General features: G+C 40.0%; 3 protein-coding genes across 5 annotated transcripts in view; 2 read left to right on the forward strand and 1 right to left on the reverse strand.

Moving 5' to 3' along the window:
- Positions 1-370: 370 nt before the first annotated feature.
- Positions 371-5810, forward strand: LOC135093950 (ornithine decarboxylase antizyme 1-like). Its single transcript, XM_063993630.1, has 4 exons — positions 371-392; positions 488-648; positions 2071-2311; positions 2968-5810. The coding sequence occupies exons 1-4, from the start codon at positions 371-373 to the stop codon at positions 3075-3077; spliced, it is 534 nt and encodes a 177-aa protein (XP_063849700.1). The 3' UTR covers positions 3078-5810.
- LOC135094092 (calaxin-like) lies at positions 3381-13646 on the reverse strand. Of its 2 annotated transcripts, XM_063993873.1 has the most exons (6): positions 13208-13646; positions 12314-12389; positions 11396-11559; positions 10522-10653; positions 8907-9031; positions 3381-8009 (listed from the first exon to the last, which is right to left on the reverse strand). In XM_063993873.1, the coding sequence occupies exons 1-6, from the start codon at positions 13272-13274 to the stop codon at positions 7947-7949; spliced, it is 627 nt and encodes a 208-aa protein (XP_063849943.1). In that variant the 5' UTR covers positions 13275-13646; the 3' UTR covers positions 3381-7946. The 2 variants fall into 2 exon arrangements, with proteins under 2 accessions (XP_063849943.1, XP_063849944.1); XM_063993874.1 differs by lacking the exon at positions 8907-9031.
- LOC135094091 (mucin-2-like) overlaps positions 7911-16021 on the forward strand; it is a 20418-nt gene continuing 12307 nt past the window's right edge. For both annotated transcript variants that reach the window (XM_063993870.1, XM_063993871.1), the window contains exon 1: positions 7911-8046. The gene's annotated coding sequence lies outside the window, so the exon portion shown is untranslated. The remainder of the gene's footprint in view (positions 8047-16021) is intronic.

Genomic DNA, 16021 nt, shown 5'->3' on the forward strand with positions numbered 1-16021 from the left:
TGAGTGAGTTTGTGAGTTCGCAAGTTTGAGTTAGTGAATGAGTGAGAGAGTGAAAGATTTACTAAGGTTGAGTTAGTTGAATGAGTGAGTGAGGGAGTGAAAGAATTAGCCGAGTCAGTGAGTGAGGGAGTGAAAGTTAGCCGAGTCAGTGAGTGAGTAAATGATTGTGTTGTGTGTGTGTGTGTGTGCATTCCTACTTACTTAAATTTACAATGCAATATGTAGTCTCTAATCCAACCAATGTGCATCTTCCTTTCAGTTTGAAGTCTAATCTAAGCTAATGAGTGTGTTGTCTTTGCAGTGTGGGCCTGGTAACCTGATCTAACCTAACCTATACTAAGCTAACCAGCATGTGTCTTCTTGCCTCAATATGGAGTCTGGTAGTGTGAGCAGTGGGGGCCTGATAACCTAATCTAATCAAATGTAACCCAACTTAACCTAACCAGTGTGTGTGTCTTCTTTTCAGTATGGAGTCTAGTAGTGTGAGCAGTGGGGGCCTGCGCCACTTTTCGATTCACCTGGGCGCAGGGCCTCGGTGGTGGGTTTGATGCCCCCCATGCCGCCAGTGTGTCCATCAGCACAGAGGGCAGCGGCGTGGGGAAACCTTCAGAGCCCCCTGTGGCCAGCACTCGCACCAAGCCTGTGCTGGTGGGTGCTGGGAGCTGTTTGCCTTGTTGTGGTGTTCTATCTAGAAAACTCTAATCTGGTATGAGTGAAATGCAAAACTGTGAGCCAGGTTTTTCTCACTTGAAGATTTAACATTTTTCTGTGCTTTCAAAATAGTTCACCAGTTTTCATTTTTTCTGTGCATTTCTTGTACCAGGTTAGTTTTTCCCTGTAGTACAGGAAGAGGGCTTGTGTTTGTGTGGGTGGAAATCAATATTATTGTTATAGCTTTGGAAATATAATGATTTATCTTGTTATTATTGTTTTTGCATTGTTAGTGTGAGTATATATGAAAAATTAGACAATTATGAAATCTTGACTAAAGTAGTAATAGTAAGTCATACCAGTAATAGCAGTGTTTGAGTCCAGTTACTTGAACCAGCACAGGTTACATCATTACAAGCAGGTCACATTTCACCCAGTGCAGGATGTAACACAAGTTTCAGTGGATATTGCCAGAAGTGAAAGTACAGGTTATTGTAAGTGGAAAATGTTCTATGCATTTGTGCATTTTGAGGCGTGGCAACAGATACAACAGCTGGGCTGGGGGTGTATCTATGACAGAGAAACACCTCTTCCCCACTCTCCACATTACTTCTAAGTTGTGCAATACAATCTGAACATATTCACTGTCACTGTCTTGGAGGAAAACTCTCTAATCTGACAAACAATCAGCTAATTTGCTGCTAGCCTTGCAGCTTCACACTCCCTGCCCGGGCAGTGCACGGTGCCACGCAGCCTGTTATTTTATTTGTCAATTAATATATCCACATTACCATTGTGTAAATGTTTATCAGTAATCGGTATTGGTCTGTTGTTGTCACTCGTCTTGTCGTGGGATCCTTTAAACCTCCAAAACTTGTAGAAATCATGACTGAGTTATTCGCAATTTCAGGTCCTTGTCATTCATACCTGCCCAGCCTGACCGTTGTATCTTGCCATGCCTTAAAACGCGTCTGTGCCTAGAATATTTTCCACTGAGAATAACCTGTACTTCCACCTCTGGCAATATCTGCAGAAACTTGTGTTACACTGTGTATAATTACACATGCACTTACACACACACACCTAACCTAACCACAATAATAAGACAGTACCATCACCAATAAAGTCACAGTGATAAGTCATACAATCCTCACAGTACAAACATTTCACCCAATACAATACCACACACACACACACACACACACACACACACACACACACACACACACACACACACACACACACACACACACACACACACACACACACACACACACACACACACACACACACACACACACACACACACTAATGAGACATAAAACCCTCATACATTATCTTGCAGTATAAGCATTTCACCCAACACAGTAATCTACCCACAAACACCCAATCTAACCTAACCTAACCTAACATCGGCAGGGTACTGAAGTGGTATCGGCGGCTCAGAGTGGCTGCGTGCGGCTGAGCTTTGAGTTCCAGGTAGCGGAACAGACCAGCGTGGTGTGGGAGACTGTGGTGGTGGGGCGGCGGCTGTACCTGTGGCTGGTGCACCTTCCCGAGGGCAGCAAGGAGGCCTTCGTGTCCCTGCTGGAGTACGCGGAGGAGGTGCTTGGCTGCTCCCACGTCCTGGTCTGCTTCAGGAAGGATCGCAGTGACAGGGGTGAGTGGTGGTCTGGTCTGGCTGGGTTATGTCCTCAGCTAGCTTGTTGTTGTATGACTGTGAATGGAGATGTGTAAGTTACTGAGGTATATTAGAAGGCAGTGAATGGAAGTATGCAAGTTACTGAGGAATTTTAGAAGTGTGATGGTGTAGAAACGTAAATAGAAGTTACTAGAAAATATTATAAGTGTGTAGGATACTGTAGAAACATGAATGGAAGTGTGCAAGATACTGATGGATATTATAAGTGTGTAGAGGACTATAGAAACATGATTGGAAGTGTGCAAGTTACTGAGGGGTATTGGAAACGTGTGTGTAGGCTATATTACTTCTTGTCTGCCTCAGCTCAAAAACCCAGTAATTTGTAAACCACACATCCTCCTCCAGCTAGGTTACTGTGATGGTTTAGGGTGGTAAGTCTTTTCTAATCTGCATCCTTCACCAGCCTTATTACTACTACTCTTTCCATCACCTCAAACAGCTCAGTCATTTCTAACTATCACATCCTCCACCAGCTTTGTTAATTTGTCATTCCATCACCTCATTGCCTCAAAAACCCAGTCATTTCTAACCTTCACCCTGCTCCAGCTATATTAATTCATCTTTTCATCACTCCAAATAGCCCAGTCATTTCTAACCTTCACATCCTCCACCAGCTATGTTACTGCGCACCTTCATGTTCCTGGGGTTCGAGGCTCTTCCACCGGGCCACCCTCTCGCCCCGGCATCTGGTGACCACCTCTACATGGTGTACCAGATTGACTGAACATCAACGGGTTCCTGGTTATGTTGGCTGATTCTGTCGCTGCGTCACACTCGCCCCCCCCACCCTCCCACTGCTGCTGCTGCTGTGTTGATAAAGTGTTGATAGGTGGATAGGCTGTTTTGCTCTTGATCTTGGTCTTGATTTGTCTTGTGTTGCTTAGTTTTGATACTCCAAAGTGTTTGTTTTTATTATTTTTTTTATTGATTGATCGATTGATTTGATTTATTTATTTTTTTAATGTTTTGTTAATTTTGTTAGTGTAATAATTATCTTTTATTTCATTTTTTTATATTTTTTTATAATTAATTAATTTCAGTGTTAATATATTGCTATACTGTTTTACTTTTGTTTTTAGTGGTTAAACTATATTTTCATTTGCTCAAGTGTTTTTAAAGGTAAATGTAAAAGAAAATGTGTTATTATTTAATGTATTTATTTCTTGTCTCATAGCATTGTTCATATTCCAAGCTCTTTTTTTATTATTTTACTATTTTTCTCATTTTGCTCATGTTTTTCAATGGTGAATAACAAAAAAGTGTTTATTTACTTTTTTATATTTGTTCCATGGATAAAAGAGTTAAGTGAGGTGTAGTACTTATAAGTGTTTTTAAAAAGTAGTTTGGGTCTGATCTTCCAAGGTGAAAAGTGTAAAAAAAAAAAAACCCTCGATTCTTAGCCTAATCACAAATGTTATGTCATTATTCTAATTTCCCCAGACGAGGCATCAACAAGGCAAGTGTTTATGAGAATGTTTCTAAAGCTAGGCAAGTACTTTTTGTGTGTACTTAACCTTTTCATAAGATTAAGAGGTATCTTTTGTATTTTAAGAGTAATGCTTTTGAGAGAACTGTATATTTTTTTTAGCAAATCCGAGTCTTTTGTGGTAAATTTTAAGTGACTGAATCCAGGCGTTTTTTGTAAATTTTTAAGCGACGAACTGTTTTCTGGTAAATTTAAGTACGTAACTGGATCTTAAGTATTTTGTGGGTAAATATTTTTAAGTGACTACCTAAACATTTTGTGGTAAATTTAAGTAAGTGGATTTAAGCATTTCCTGGCAAACAATTGACTAAAAACCAAACATTTCGGGGTGAATACTTTAAGTCAACCCGGCATGTCGTAGTAGACTCTTTAAGTAACCATAACCAAAACACTTTACACTAGAAACTTAAGAGAAAGGCGAGCATTGTGTAGTAAATTAAGTTACACCCAAAAATCTAAGCATCTTTAAAGTACAGTAAATTTAGGTAACATTAACTTAACCCACACCAGCTGTTTTGTGGTAAAGATTTATGACTTTTTGTAGTGGTGACACTGAGCAGCATAGGGGTGTGGCTGTGGCGCGGCGAGAGAGTGACAGAGTTCCCCACGTGGTAGATGTGGCGTAGAGGGCAAGGGTGGCACAGACCTGACATGTGGTGAGGCAGGGAAGGGACAACGGCACTCTTTATCAACACGTCTTGCAAAATGTAAACAAAACACAGACTTGCACATGTCGACAAATCCAATGCAAGTGTTTGTGTGTTTGTTGTGTTTGTGTGTTTGTGGAGGCCTGGCCGGTGTTGCTGTGTGATTGGCAATACTGTGTGGCAGGTTGTGGTGGTGATGTGATGGTGGCACCTTTCAGTTGTATCATTATTATTATCTTTTTTTTTTTATTTCCATTTTAAGTTCTTCCATTGTTTGTTTTCATTTATACTTTTCTTATTCTCTTCTATTCCTTCCCCTTCACTAATATCTCTCCTTTTTCCTTTGTTCACCTCACCATTCTTGTGTTTAATCATTTCCATATCCTTACCCCCATCAACATTCACCACTACACACACACACACACACACACACACACACACACACACACACACACACACACACACACACACACACACACACACACACACACACAGGAGGCTTAGAGCTCCCAGCATAAGCCTCAATGAAAGATAAACAGTCATCTATTCTTAAGTCTCTTGAACTGCCAGCCTCCTCCTCCTAAGATGTTTTCTTGACTGATGAAATAACACATCTCAAAAGATCTTATTGATGCTAAAATGACAGTAAGATCGAGAATTAGAGCTTAACTGTAATTTCAACTGTTAGGTTTTATTTCATGGTGGGAGTTGTGTATACAGTGAAGAGAATTGGTCGTTTTTGTTTCATGGTGAGAGTGTCGTTGGTCATGTCTGCCAGTCCTGTAGTCAGGTTGTGTGTCCCCCCTGCCCGCTGCCCACCCTCTGCCCTTACTGCTAATAGGACACATGGTTAATGGAAGAAAAAAAAAAACACAAAAAATGTAAAAAAAAAGTAAAAAAACGGGAAACAGCAAAACCACTACCAAAAAAATAATAGTTCTAATATTCATTCCATATTATGATTTCTCTGTCTCCTTTTTCACTTTTCCTTTCTTCTCCAATTTCCTTTAGTGTTTTTATTGTATTTTTTTCTTTTAAGGTCTTTGATAATGAAAATTTTTTAGGAATCCCTCAGTAATTATACATATACATATATATACATACATTTAGGGAAGTTTTTGTCATTCATTTTAATGCATCAGTTTGTTGTTATGGTGATTCACTTCAGTGATTTAAGTATTTGTGTTGTCAAAGGTTAGTTATCATTAAGGGAACGACTCCAGAAGATTTTGTTAAGTAGGGAGAGAGAGATTCTGAGTCTTTGTGTGTCATTCTTTTAAGATATATATATACTTTGTCTCAATAAATCACTCACTCTGAACTATTACGATCTATTAGTCTGCTCCAGTGAAAAGAAAGGTTTGCTAAGACCACTCATTATTATTATTCTCCTCAGTGTTTGTCCTCAGGGTGATGCACACTAGGATCAGTCACACTCAAGCCACAGTGCACTCTTGGTCTAGTCGCGCTTTACATGCATTTCAATGGAAGCACACATTGGTGCACACGAACCCCATTGAAATGCATGTGATTCTGTGTGAAAGGACCGTGACTTGAGTGTGCCCTTCTCCTATACAGGGCAGATCACCCCTTTACCTTTGCAATCCAGAGTAACCTCTGGAAATTATTAAAAGGGTCCACTGCATGTCAGAATTTCATGAAACTAGGTAATTTTAACCCTTTCACCGTGATATACAAGAACTCACATTAAAAGTGCTGTACAAAACATTTCAAGGCACCTACAAGAAAAAAATACAAGTAAAAGAGGAGGTTCTATTTCTAGCTAATGTAACGTTTTGAGGAGGCCGTGGAAGAAAAGGATATATTTCAGAGTGGTTTGTGATTCAAGAACTGTCTGATAGCACTGAAAGAGTTGAGGTGAGTATTTTAACTAGACTCAATAGCAACTTACTGATTTCAGGATAGCAGTCATGAAACGGAAGTAATATAAAGATTTACCAGAAGAAATTATTACAAAAAGACTGCCGGATTCTGATTGTTAAGCCTTAGCAGGAGAGAAATGTTTAGGGATGGCTCAAGGTCGTCATTGTAGTTTTTGGTTGTAATAGAAATTTGCATTCGCACTGGGAAACTACAAAATAAACTCGATAATTCCTCCATTCAATTGGTACAGTAGTGTAGTTTTGCCTCTACTGATTTCATAGGGTATAGTGGGGTTTTCAAAGGTTTATTCATGATTACAGTGAGTTTAACAGGCTGTACTGAAGTTACTTGGGTTTTCAAATTGATAATTCCTATATTCAGTAGCTAATGTTGAATGTTGGTGTGTTGTCTCTACTGATTTCACAGGCTGCAGTGGAAGTTAGTGGGGTTTTGAAGGGTTTTCATGATTACAGTGATAGTTGAACAGGCTGCAGTGGAAGTTACTGGGATTTTCAAGGGTTTTCAGGATTACAGTGGTACTTGAACAGGCTGCAGTGGATGTTAGTGGGGTTTTCAAGGGTTTTCAGGATTACAGTGATAGTTGAACAGGCTGCAGTGGAAGTTACTGGGATTTTCAAGGGTTTTCAGGATTACAGTGGTATTTGAACAGGCTGCAGTGGAAGTTAGTGGAGTTTTCAAGGGTGTTCAGGATTCTATGGAGAATGAACAGGATTTTCAATAGTTTTCAGGATTCTAGGGATAATTTAACAAGTGCTAGTAGAAGTTAATAGGATCTTAAATAACTTTAACGATTCTTGGGTTAGTTTAACAAGCACTATTTAAAGTTTGGAGGATTTTCAATGGTTTTCACAATTCTTTGGCTAGTTAAACAGCCACTTGTGGAAATTATTGAGGTTTACTAATATTTCCATGGTTTTAGTAATAGATAACCTCATTTGGGATTTTCGTGTTATCATGATTTCATTGAGTGTAAAAAGATTTTCCACTATCAATGAGAAGAAACGCCTATGGGAACCTGATTAATCATCCCTGCGGCTTTTGGAAACACAAGCCTTGGAGATTTCCGAAGCTTAGAATGTGATGGATGTGTTTTATCAATTTTTTTTTTATAATTTTGAGTTCATCAACGTAACCTTCACATCTTTAATACAGGATGAATTATCACTTCAATATTGGTCGTTAGTCTTTATTAAGCGTACTCGTTTCAAAACTTGTATCTCTCAACACAATCATTTGAAGTTCGGTTTAAATATATTTACAACACATAAAGACTACTGCTATAATTTTCCATAGTCCTATTTTCCTGCTAATTTAGGTATTTTTTACTCGTTTCCACATTTCCATGTTTATTTATAGCTAGTTTTCATACTTTCATATTCATCTCCACATTTTTGTTATTTTCAAGCCAAAGAAAAAAAGAAGTACATAGTTTTAACAATAATTCACAGTTAAATAAATAAATATATCACAAGGACCGGGTAGTGAGTGAGATGAGTGGCGCTTCAGTGTTTGTTGTGCAGTGAGTTAATTGGCGTAGTGGCGTGCTGCTATGGCGCTAGATCTGCTGTGCCCTCAGGCCGTACAGATCCAGGAAGGTACTGAGGAAGTGTTCCCGTTCCTGCAGGGACGAAGTGGTTAGGAGACACACACAGGAAGTAAGAGATAAAGGCGGCTAGATCTGCAAGCCTTGTCCCCTTAAGCTTAATAATAAGTTAGATCTTAAAGAGATAGGAAGGAATTGGTTCTCAGAGTGGTGGATGAATGTTATAGACTCAGTGATTAGTTAGTGATGAGGCATTAGGGAGCTTTAACCCTTTGACTTCCACTTGGTTCACCTTTCCCTCATTACCAATCACAATGAGCGGGTATTTTTTATGGTTGTATTGTGACATATTAACAAGATTACTGCATTAGTAACATGATAAACACTCTTGAGAACCCAGCTTATCATTGTGGCCTTTGAAAATAGTTGTGGTGAGATAGCAGAGCATTTTTTTTTTATTTTTTTATTACGGGCCAAAGTTACATGTTTTTAAGAGTATTTTATTATTATTATTATTTTTTTTTTTATGGTTGTATAGCGATAGATTAACAAGATTTCTCCATTACTAATATGATAAACACTCTTGGGAACCCCGCTAATCGTTTCTGTGGCCTTGGAAAACGGTCGTTGCAGAATACACTCCTACTGATGGCTTGATAATCCAGCCACCCATCCTTATGTCCTAACTGTTCCCTCAGCCACACACGCATGCACGTCTAAGGTATTTCACCCTCCTCTTCCTCTTCCTCTTCCCCCTCCTCCAATTTCTACTGCTTTCATTTAACTCCTCCTTCGTCTTCTCTTCCACTTCTTCCTCGTCTTCTTTTTGTCTTTTTCATCCCGTGTTTTGTCTATATTCCTTCACGATGCTCTGGACAAGACAGCAAGATTGGAGGAGGAGAAGTGGTGGTGATGCTGGAGGAGGAAGCGAAAGGAGAATGTCCCTACACTAAACACGTGCCTACTGTGTACCTGTATGTCTGGCAGCACTGGCCCAAACACCTCCAGCAGCAGCGGCTCCTCCTTCACCGCTCCTGCATAGTCGCTGAAACTGACCCGCCCATCGTGATCCTGGTCTAGTTTCCGAACCACGAGATCTGAAGAGGCGAGGGAGGAGGGAGGCTGAGGGAGGGAGATTCTGGGTGTTGGCGAGTAGGGTACAGGCTGGGAGAGGCGATGGTATAGGCTAAGAAAGAAAATACAGGTTTCTAGTGGGAGATTGCAGACCCTATCATCAAAACATCAGAAATACAATAGCATAATTATGGAGTAGGTTTGTCGATGCTTTGATAACTTTTTTTTTTTTTTTTCTCTGCTTTGATAACTTTTTATTATTATTATTATTATTTTTTTTTGATGCTTTGATAACATCTGGCAGTTATTTTATATGTTGATGTATTGGAGTGAAAAGGACCATTTGACACTGATAGGATATGGGGAAAAACAGTTTTGACTAAATTAAATCATCTGGAAAATTTGACGGATTGGTGGATTTGGATCGTTTTGATGAAATGACAACACGATCTGGAATTGGTTCTCAGGGTGGTGGATGCACGGTATATATGTACACTCAGTGATTAGTTAATGATGAGTCACTAGGGAGCTTTAATCCTTCGACTGCCACTTGGCCCACCTTTCCCTTATCACCAATCACTCTGACTTGGATAGGAAGATACAGGCTATATAGGCAATGGTACAGATTAAGGATAGGAAAGATATAAAGGCTAGAGGCAATAAGCTACGGAAGATAGGCTACTAGAGAGAAGATTCCAGTTTAGAGAAGATGCAGGCTAGGATAAGGAAAATAAAGGATACACGCTTGAGGAACGCCTGAATTTGGATCCTGTTCCTTCGACCCCATCATCTCAGCGCTCTCTGTACTGAACTAAGCGCTTTATTTGAATACTTCCGTTATATCCATTAATTCTCTTCTAGGAGGAAAGCCCCGCTTCTTCTTAACCGTAACTCGTGTGGCACTTAAAAGCCTATGCCCAATATACATAAACACTACAATCAAAACTGTCCTGATGAAATTACAAGGATTTCCAAGGATGTTTTTTTATGGTTTCAGTGACCGATTTACAAGATTCCTATATCATTAACAGAAGCAATCTTGGGAATCCGGCTGACGATCACTGTGGTCTTGGAAAATAGTCATGGTGAGAGGGCGAAGCGTTTCTAAATACAGACCTGTTAAGTGATATAACAATGACGCATGCACACAGTCCATTTTCTCACACTAGACAGGAAACACACGCTTTCACCTTCACTCACCTTTCCTTCCTCCGTTTCCTGCTGGCCTCTTTAACCTCCTTGACATTCTTCCTTAACTGGTTTTCCCCAGTGCCTCCCTAACCGTAAAATTTAATCCTTTCTTAACTATCACAGCTTTCTACTTCTTCCCTTCCTTCCCTTCCCTTCTTTCTTGGTAAAAATTTCAGTGTTTCTTAAGTTTTCGTGAATATTTCGGGTTTCAAATGTCATGTACTTATTATTATGTTCGTTGCTATGGTTTTATTGGGCTGTGTAACTCTCTCTCTCTCTCTCTCTCTCTCTCTCTCTCTCTCTCTCTCTCTCTCTCTCTCACCTACTAGATCCTTGGCCACCTCGTCCAGCTCCTCGCCAGGTGGAAGATTAACCACAGTAGACTTGAGGTGGTGGAACATTTCATCCCTGGACACCATTCCGTCACCGTTGTGGTCGTAGACACTGAAGCAATCTGGGGAGGGACGGGGGATATGAGAGGATAGTGAATGTACGCTGAAGTAGTCGCTGAAGGAACATAGGAACATAGGAACGTAAATTGGAAGGATGTGAGGAGGAAATGAAGGAGGAACGTAACACATGAACAACAGTTTGAGGGACATAAGAACATAAGAATAACAGAAGAGGAGGAGGAACACAAGAACAAAGAAGATAAATATTTGCGTGAGAGTAAAAGATAACAGTAAGGAGGAGGAGGAGCATTTGATGAACCCAACGTAACCAAACCAAACCAAATCAAACCAAGCCATACCAAACCTTACGTAACCTAACTAAACCAAACCAACCCAAACCAACCCAAACCAAACCAAATTAAACCTTACTTAACCTAATTAAACCTAACCAAACCAAACCTCACGTAACCTAACTAAACCAAGCCAAACCTTACGTAGCCTAACTAAACCAAGCCAAATCTTACGTAACTTAACTAAACCAAACCAAGCTTTACGTAACCTAACTAAACCAAACCAAACCTTACATAACCTAACTAAACCAAGCCAAACCTTACGTAACCTAACTGAACCAAGTCAAACCTTACGTAATCTAATTAAACCAAGCCAAACCTTACGTAATCTAACTAAACCAAGCCAAACCTTACGTAACCTAGCTAAACCAAACCAAACCTAACCAAACCAATCGCAAGACAACACCAGGCCTCTCGGATCCCACAAAACCTTTTACCCTTGCCACACACTCACAGTCAATCTTTTCATCAAGGGAGCCGTGTAGGAAGACAGACATGCTCAAGACGAACTCCTCGGGCCCCACCACGCCGTCCTGGTCCATGTCGAACACCCTGAACATCGCCTCCATCAGCACCTCGTCCGTCATTGCAAAGGTCCCGTGCATCATGTCTCTGAATCTGTGAGTAAGCGTTTGGCTGGGATAAGTACCGAGGGTGTTCAGTAACGCTTCGCTCTGTTGTTTGACTGCTTTCCAAGGCTATAGACATGGTTAGCCGGGTTCTCAAGAGTGTTTCTTCTGTTTAATATATAGAGAGTAAACGTGTCACTGAGATGAACAACAAGGGGGTTCAGAAATCCTTTGCTGTTTCTCCATGACTGTTTTGCAAGGCTATAGAGATGGTTAGCCGGGTTCTCAAGAGTGTTTCTTCTGTTTAATATGCAGAGAGTAAACGTGTCACTGAGATGAACAACAAGGGGGTTAAAAAATCCTTTGCTGTTTCTCCATGACTGTTTTCCAAGGTCACAGGGATGGTTACTGGGTTGTCAAAAGTGTTTCTCCTGTTAGAAGTGTAAAAATTTTCTTAATCTGTCATTGGAAGCTTGAAAAACATCATTAAAAACCACGTGTCACTTTACCACGACTATTTTTCAAGGCCACAGAGATGATTAGCCAGGTTCTCAAGAGTGTTTCTCCTGGTAATAGTGTAGAAATCTTATTAATCTATCACCAGAACGGCAAAAGCACCCTTGAAAACCCATGTTACTTCACCACGTCTATTTTCAAAGGTCACAGAGATGATTGGGTAAGTTCTCAAGAGTGTTTCTCCTGTTGATAATGGAGAAATCTTGTCAATCTATCACAAATCTTTTATAACTATCGGCGCAAAGACAACAGCACAACTATACGTCCGCACACACACACACACACACCTGTTGCCGTCCATGCGAGGTGCCGTGCCTGTTGGGTCATGAAGGGTCAGTAAGGCGTCCACTTCCTCGCACGTGACTGTTGCAGAGAGAGAGAGAGAGAGAGAGAGAGAGAGAGAGAGAGAGAGAGAGAGAGAGAGAGAGAGAGACATTATTATTATCATCGGTATTATTGTTCTTATTATCAGAGTATAAGAAAATAAGAGAAAAGTCAAGAGAGAGAGAGAGAGAGAGAGAGGAGAGAGAGAGAGAGAGAGAGAGAGAGAGAGAGAGAGAGAGAGAGAGAGAGAGAGATTCATCCTTATCATTATTTTTGTTACTGTCATTGTTTTTATAATTTTGCCTGAACACAAGGACACAAGGGTTGGTGCAGGAAGCCACCAGGCCTACACGTGGCAGTCCTGTAAGAAATACACCTGTCTACTTCCACCTGTCATCCCCATCCATACATTTGTCTAGTCTTTTAAACCTCTCGAAAGACTAATAACTAGATTGCTAAGTTTTGTATAGTCGTAAAAAATCCTGTACTCTCTCTCTCTCTCTCTCTCTCTCTCTCTCTCTCTCTCTCTCTCTCTCTCTCTCTCTCTCTCTCTCTCTCTCCGTATTTATTCTGTTATCTCTTTTTTCTGTTTTTTTTTCTTGTTTTTCTTTTTTATTCAGATTTCTGTTCTTTTCTTTCTTTTTCTTCTTTATTCCTTATTTTCTGTTTATTTCTTTCTATCTTTTCTCCTTCCTTTTTTCGTATTTTATATCTGTTTATTATTGCTTCTCTCTCTCTCTCTCTCTCTCTCTCCTCTCTCTCTCTCTCTCCTCTCTCTCTCTCTCTCTCTCTCTCTCTCTCTCTCTCTCCTCTCTCTCTCTCTCTCTCTCTCTCTCTCTCTCTCTCTCTCTACTTACAGTGTGTGTTTTTTGCAATCTTCTCAGCCTGTTTAGAATATCCTTTGTATGTTGTGTTCTTAGCCATGGTGGTGGTGGTGGTGGTGGTGGTGGTGGTGGTGGTGGGGGTGGGGGTGGTGTTAAATACGGGGTTAGTAATATGATAACGATGTGGTGATGGTGACAGTGATGGTGGTGGTGGTGACGATGGCACAATGGATATACTATTTGTGAAGTGGTGATGGTGGTGGTGGTGCGGCGGTGTTGGTGGCGTTGGTGGTGATGGTGGTGGTGGTGGTGGTAGTGGTCAGCTGATGTTTGTTTACACTGGTTGCCATGGAGACGGGAGACTTCTGGTGCGTAGTGGTTAATATTTATAAGCACTCGTTCGCTAACACACTAAACGATTTAAATATTAAACAAAACACAGTACCAACTCTCTCTCTCTCTCTCTCTCTCTCTCTCTCTCTCTCTCTCTCTCTCTCTCTCTCTCTCTCTCTCTCTCTCTCTCGTTTTTTGTAATGATTTATTTTTCTTTATTTTTCTTTGTTTTTTCTACTTTTTTTCTTTTTCTTTTTCTTTTTTCTTCTGGTTTCTGCTCTTTTTTTTTCTTTTTTCCTTGTTTTCTGTTCTTTTCTTTTCTCTTTCCTTCTTTCGTACTCTCTCTCTTTCTCTCTCTCTCTCTCTCTCTCTCTCTCTCTCTCTCTCTCTCTCTCTCTCCTCTCTCTCTCTCTCTCTCTCTGTCTCTCTCTCTCTCTCTCTCTCTCGTTTTAATCTTTTATGTTTTTTTATTTGTTTTTTTCTCTCTCATAACCTGATTTTTAAACTGAAAAATAAAGAAAAAAAGAAAGAAAATGAGAAGCAGTATCATGAAAAAAATAGAAATACATAACTAAAACACCTACACTATATTTAATAATAATAATAATAATAATAATAATAATAATAATAATAATAATAATAATAATAATAATAGCAATAATCCTGTCCCCAATTAGAGACGTCGCAGTGAGCGTTTTGATACCAGATAGCGCCAGAATTTTTAATTCGCCGGAAAATAAATACTTTTTGGGGCAAGGTTTTACAAGCTTACAAAGGTGTATCGTTGCACAGTAATGCGTCTGAATTTTAAGTCAATTAATTTCGTGATAACTGACAGCACATGACATTGTTTGAGCCTCTATTCATAATTTCAGATAATATTCTTAAAAGAGCCTATAAGTGTATCAAGGCAGGCAATCTGTAATTTTCTACTGACCTCAATGGAAGTATACTAATATATACTTGCATTTTCATGTACTAAACAACAGGCAAATCCATTTAATGTAAAGAAAATATAATTTTGTATCAGAGACTTTATTTTTGCGGTACGATCACTATCCTCGGGTACTTGGGCAGCGAGCAAACCTAAACACAGACACTCGACTACCCTGCACAATGGATACATCACCGCCACAATCATGGACTACAGCGGAATTAAGAAAATTCTTGAAAGAACGAGCTATACCCTATTCTGGATATAGTAAAGCAAAGTAAAGGCCTTTGTATCGGCAGAACTGAGAGGCTATTGTTTACACTTTACACTCCCTAACGGCGCGCGGCGCTTTCTTTAACTGAAGAATCATGATCAAGATAAGTACGTCGTACGTCCGCCAGCGGTGCTGTTCTTTTTTTATTTCACTGATTACTTTCATATGCAGGACGTGTCAGTGATATCTGATATTTTTCAACATTCCCAGATAAAATGCACAAGCCGAAGTCAACATCCTTTTATTTTTACTGTTTATTACTTACTTTAAAAAAAATTCATTACCTATTTTTAGTTTTATCTTATAATTCAATTAACAAAGCCTTATCATACACCAGTAAGTATGAATATTAATATTAAGGGTTATGTTTTTAATTTTAGATACACTTGTGCAGCAATTCATGCTGTACTTTTCCTGCACATCGATTTCAAATTTGGCTAAGTCACCTCTTTGCACCACGAAATCGGAGACAATTAAAAATGCTGGCGCTGATAGGTATCTACCAGCCTCACTGCGACGTCTCTAATTCAATCCGGTCCCTGATAACTCTTTCTTCGCTCACCAGGACTGCTAGCAAAGGCCACGGAGATGATAGGTTAGGTTAGGTTAGGTTAGGTCAATTAGGTTAGGTTAGTTAGGTCAAGTTAGGTTAGGTTAGTTAGGTCAGGTTTTTTTTTTTTTTTTTGTACGAGGGACACTGGCCAAGGGCAACAAAAATCCAATAAAAAAAAAAAAAAAAGCCTACTGAAATGGCAGTCCCATAAAAGGGTCCAAAGCGGTAGTCAAAAATTGAAGGATAAGTGTCTTGAAACCTCCCTCTTGAAGGAATTCAAGTCATAGGAAGAAGGAAATACAGAGGCAGGCAGGGAGTTCCAGAGTTTACCAGAGAAAGGGATGAATTACTGAGAATACTGGTTAACTCTTGCATTAGAGAGGTGGACAATAGGGGTGAGAGAAAGAAGAAAGTCTTGTGCAGCGAGGCCGCGGGAGGAGGGGAGGCATGCAGTTAGCAAGATCAGAAGAGCAGTTAGCGTGAATATAGCGGTAGAAGACAGCTAGAGATGCAACATTGCGGCGATGAGAGAGAGGCTGAAGACAGTCAGTGAGAGGAGAGGAGTTGATGAGACGAAAAGCTTTTGATTCCACCTTTCTAGAAGAGCAGTATGAGTGGAACCCCGTCCCCCCCCAGACATGTGAAGCATACTCCATACATGGGCGGATAAGGCCCTTGTACAGAGATATAGCAGCTGGGGGATGAGAAAAATTGGCGGAGACGTCTCAGAACGCCTAACTTGATAGAAGCTGT

The sequence above is a fragment of the Scylla paramamosain genome, chromosome 44 (assembly GCF_035594125.1).
Source record: "Scylla paramamosain isolate STU-SP2022 chromosome 44, ASM3559412v1, whole genome shotgun sequence".
Taxonomy (NCBI): Eukaryota; Metazoa; Arthropoda; class Malacostraca; order Decapoda; family Portunidae; genus Scylla; species Scylla paramamosain.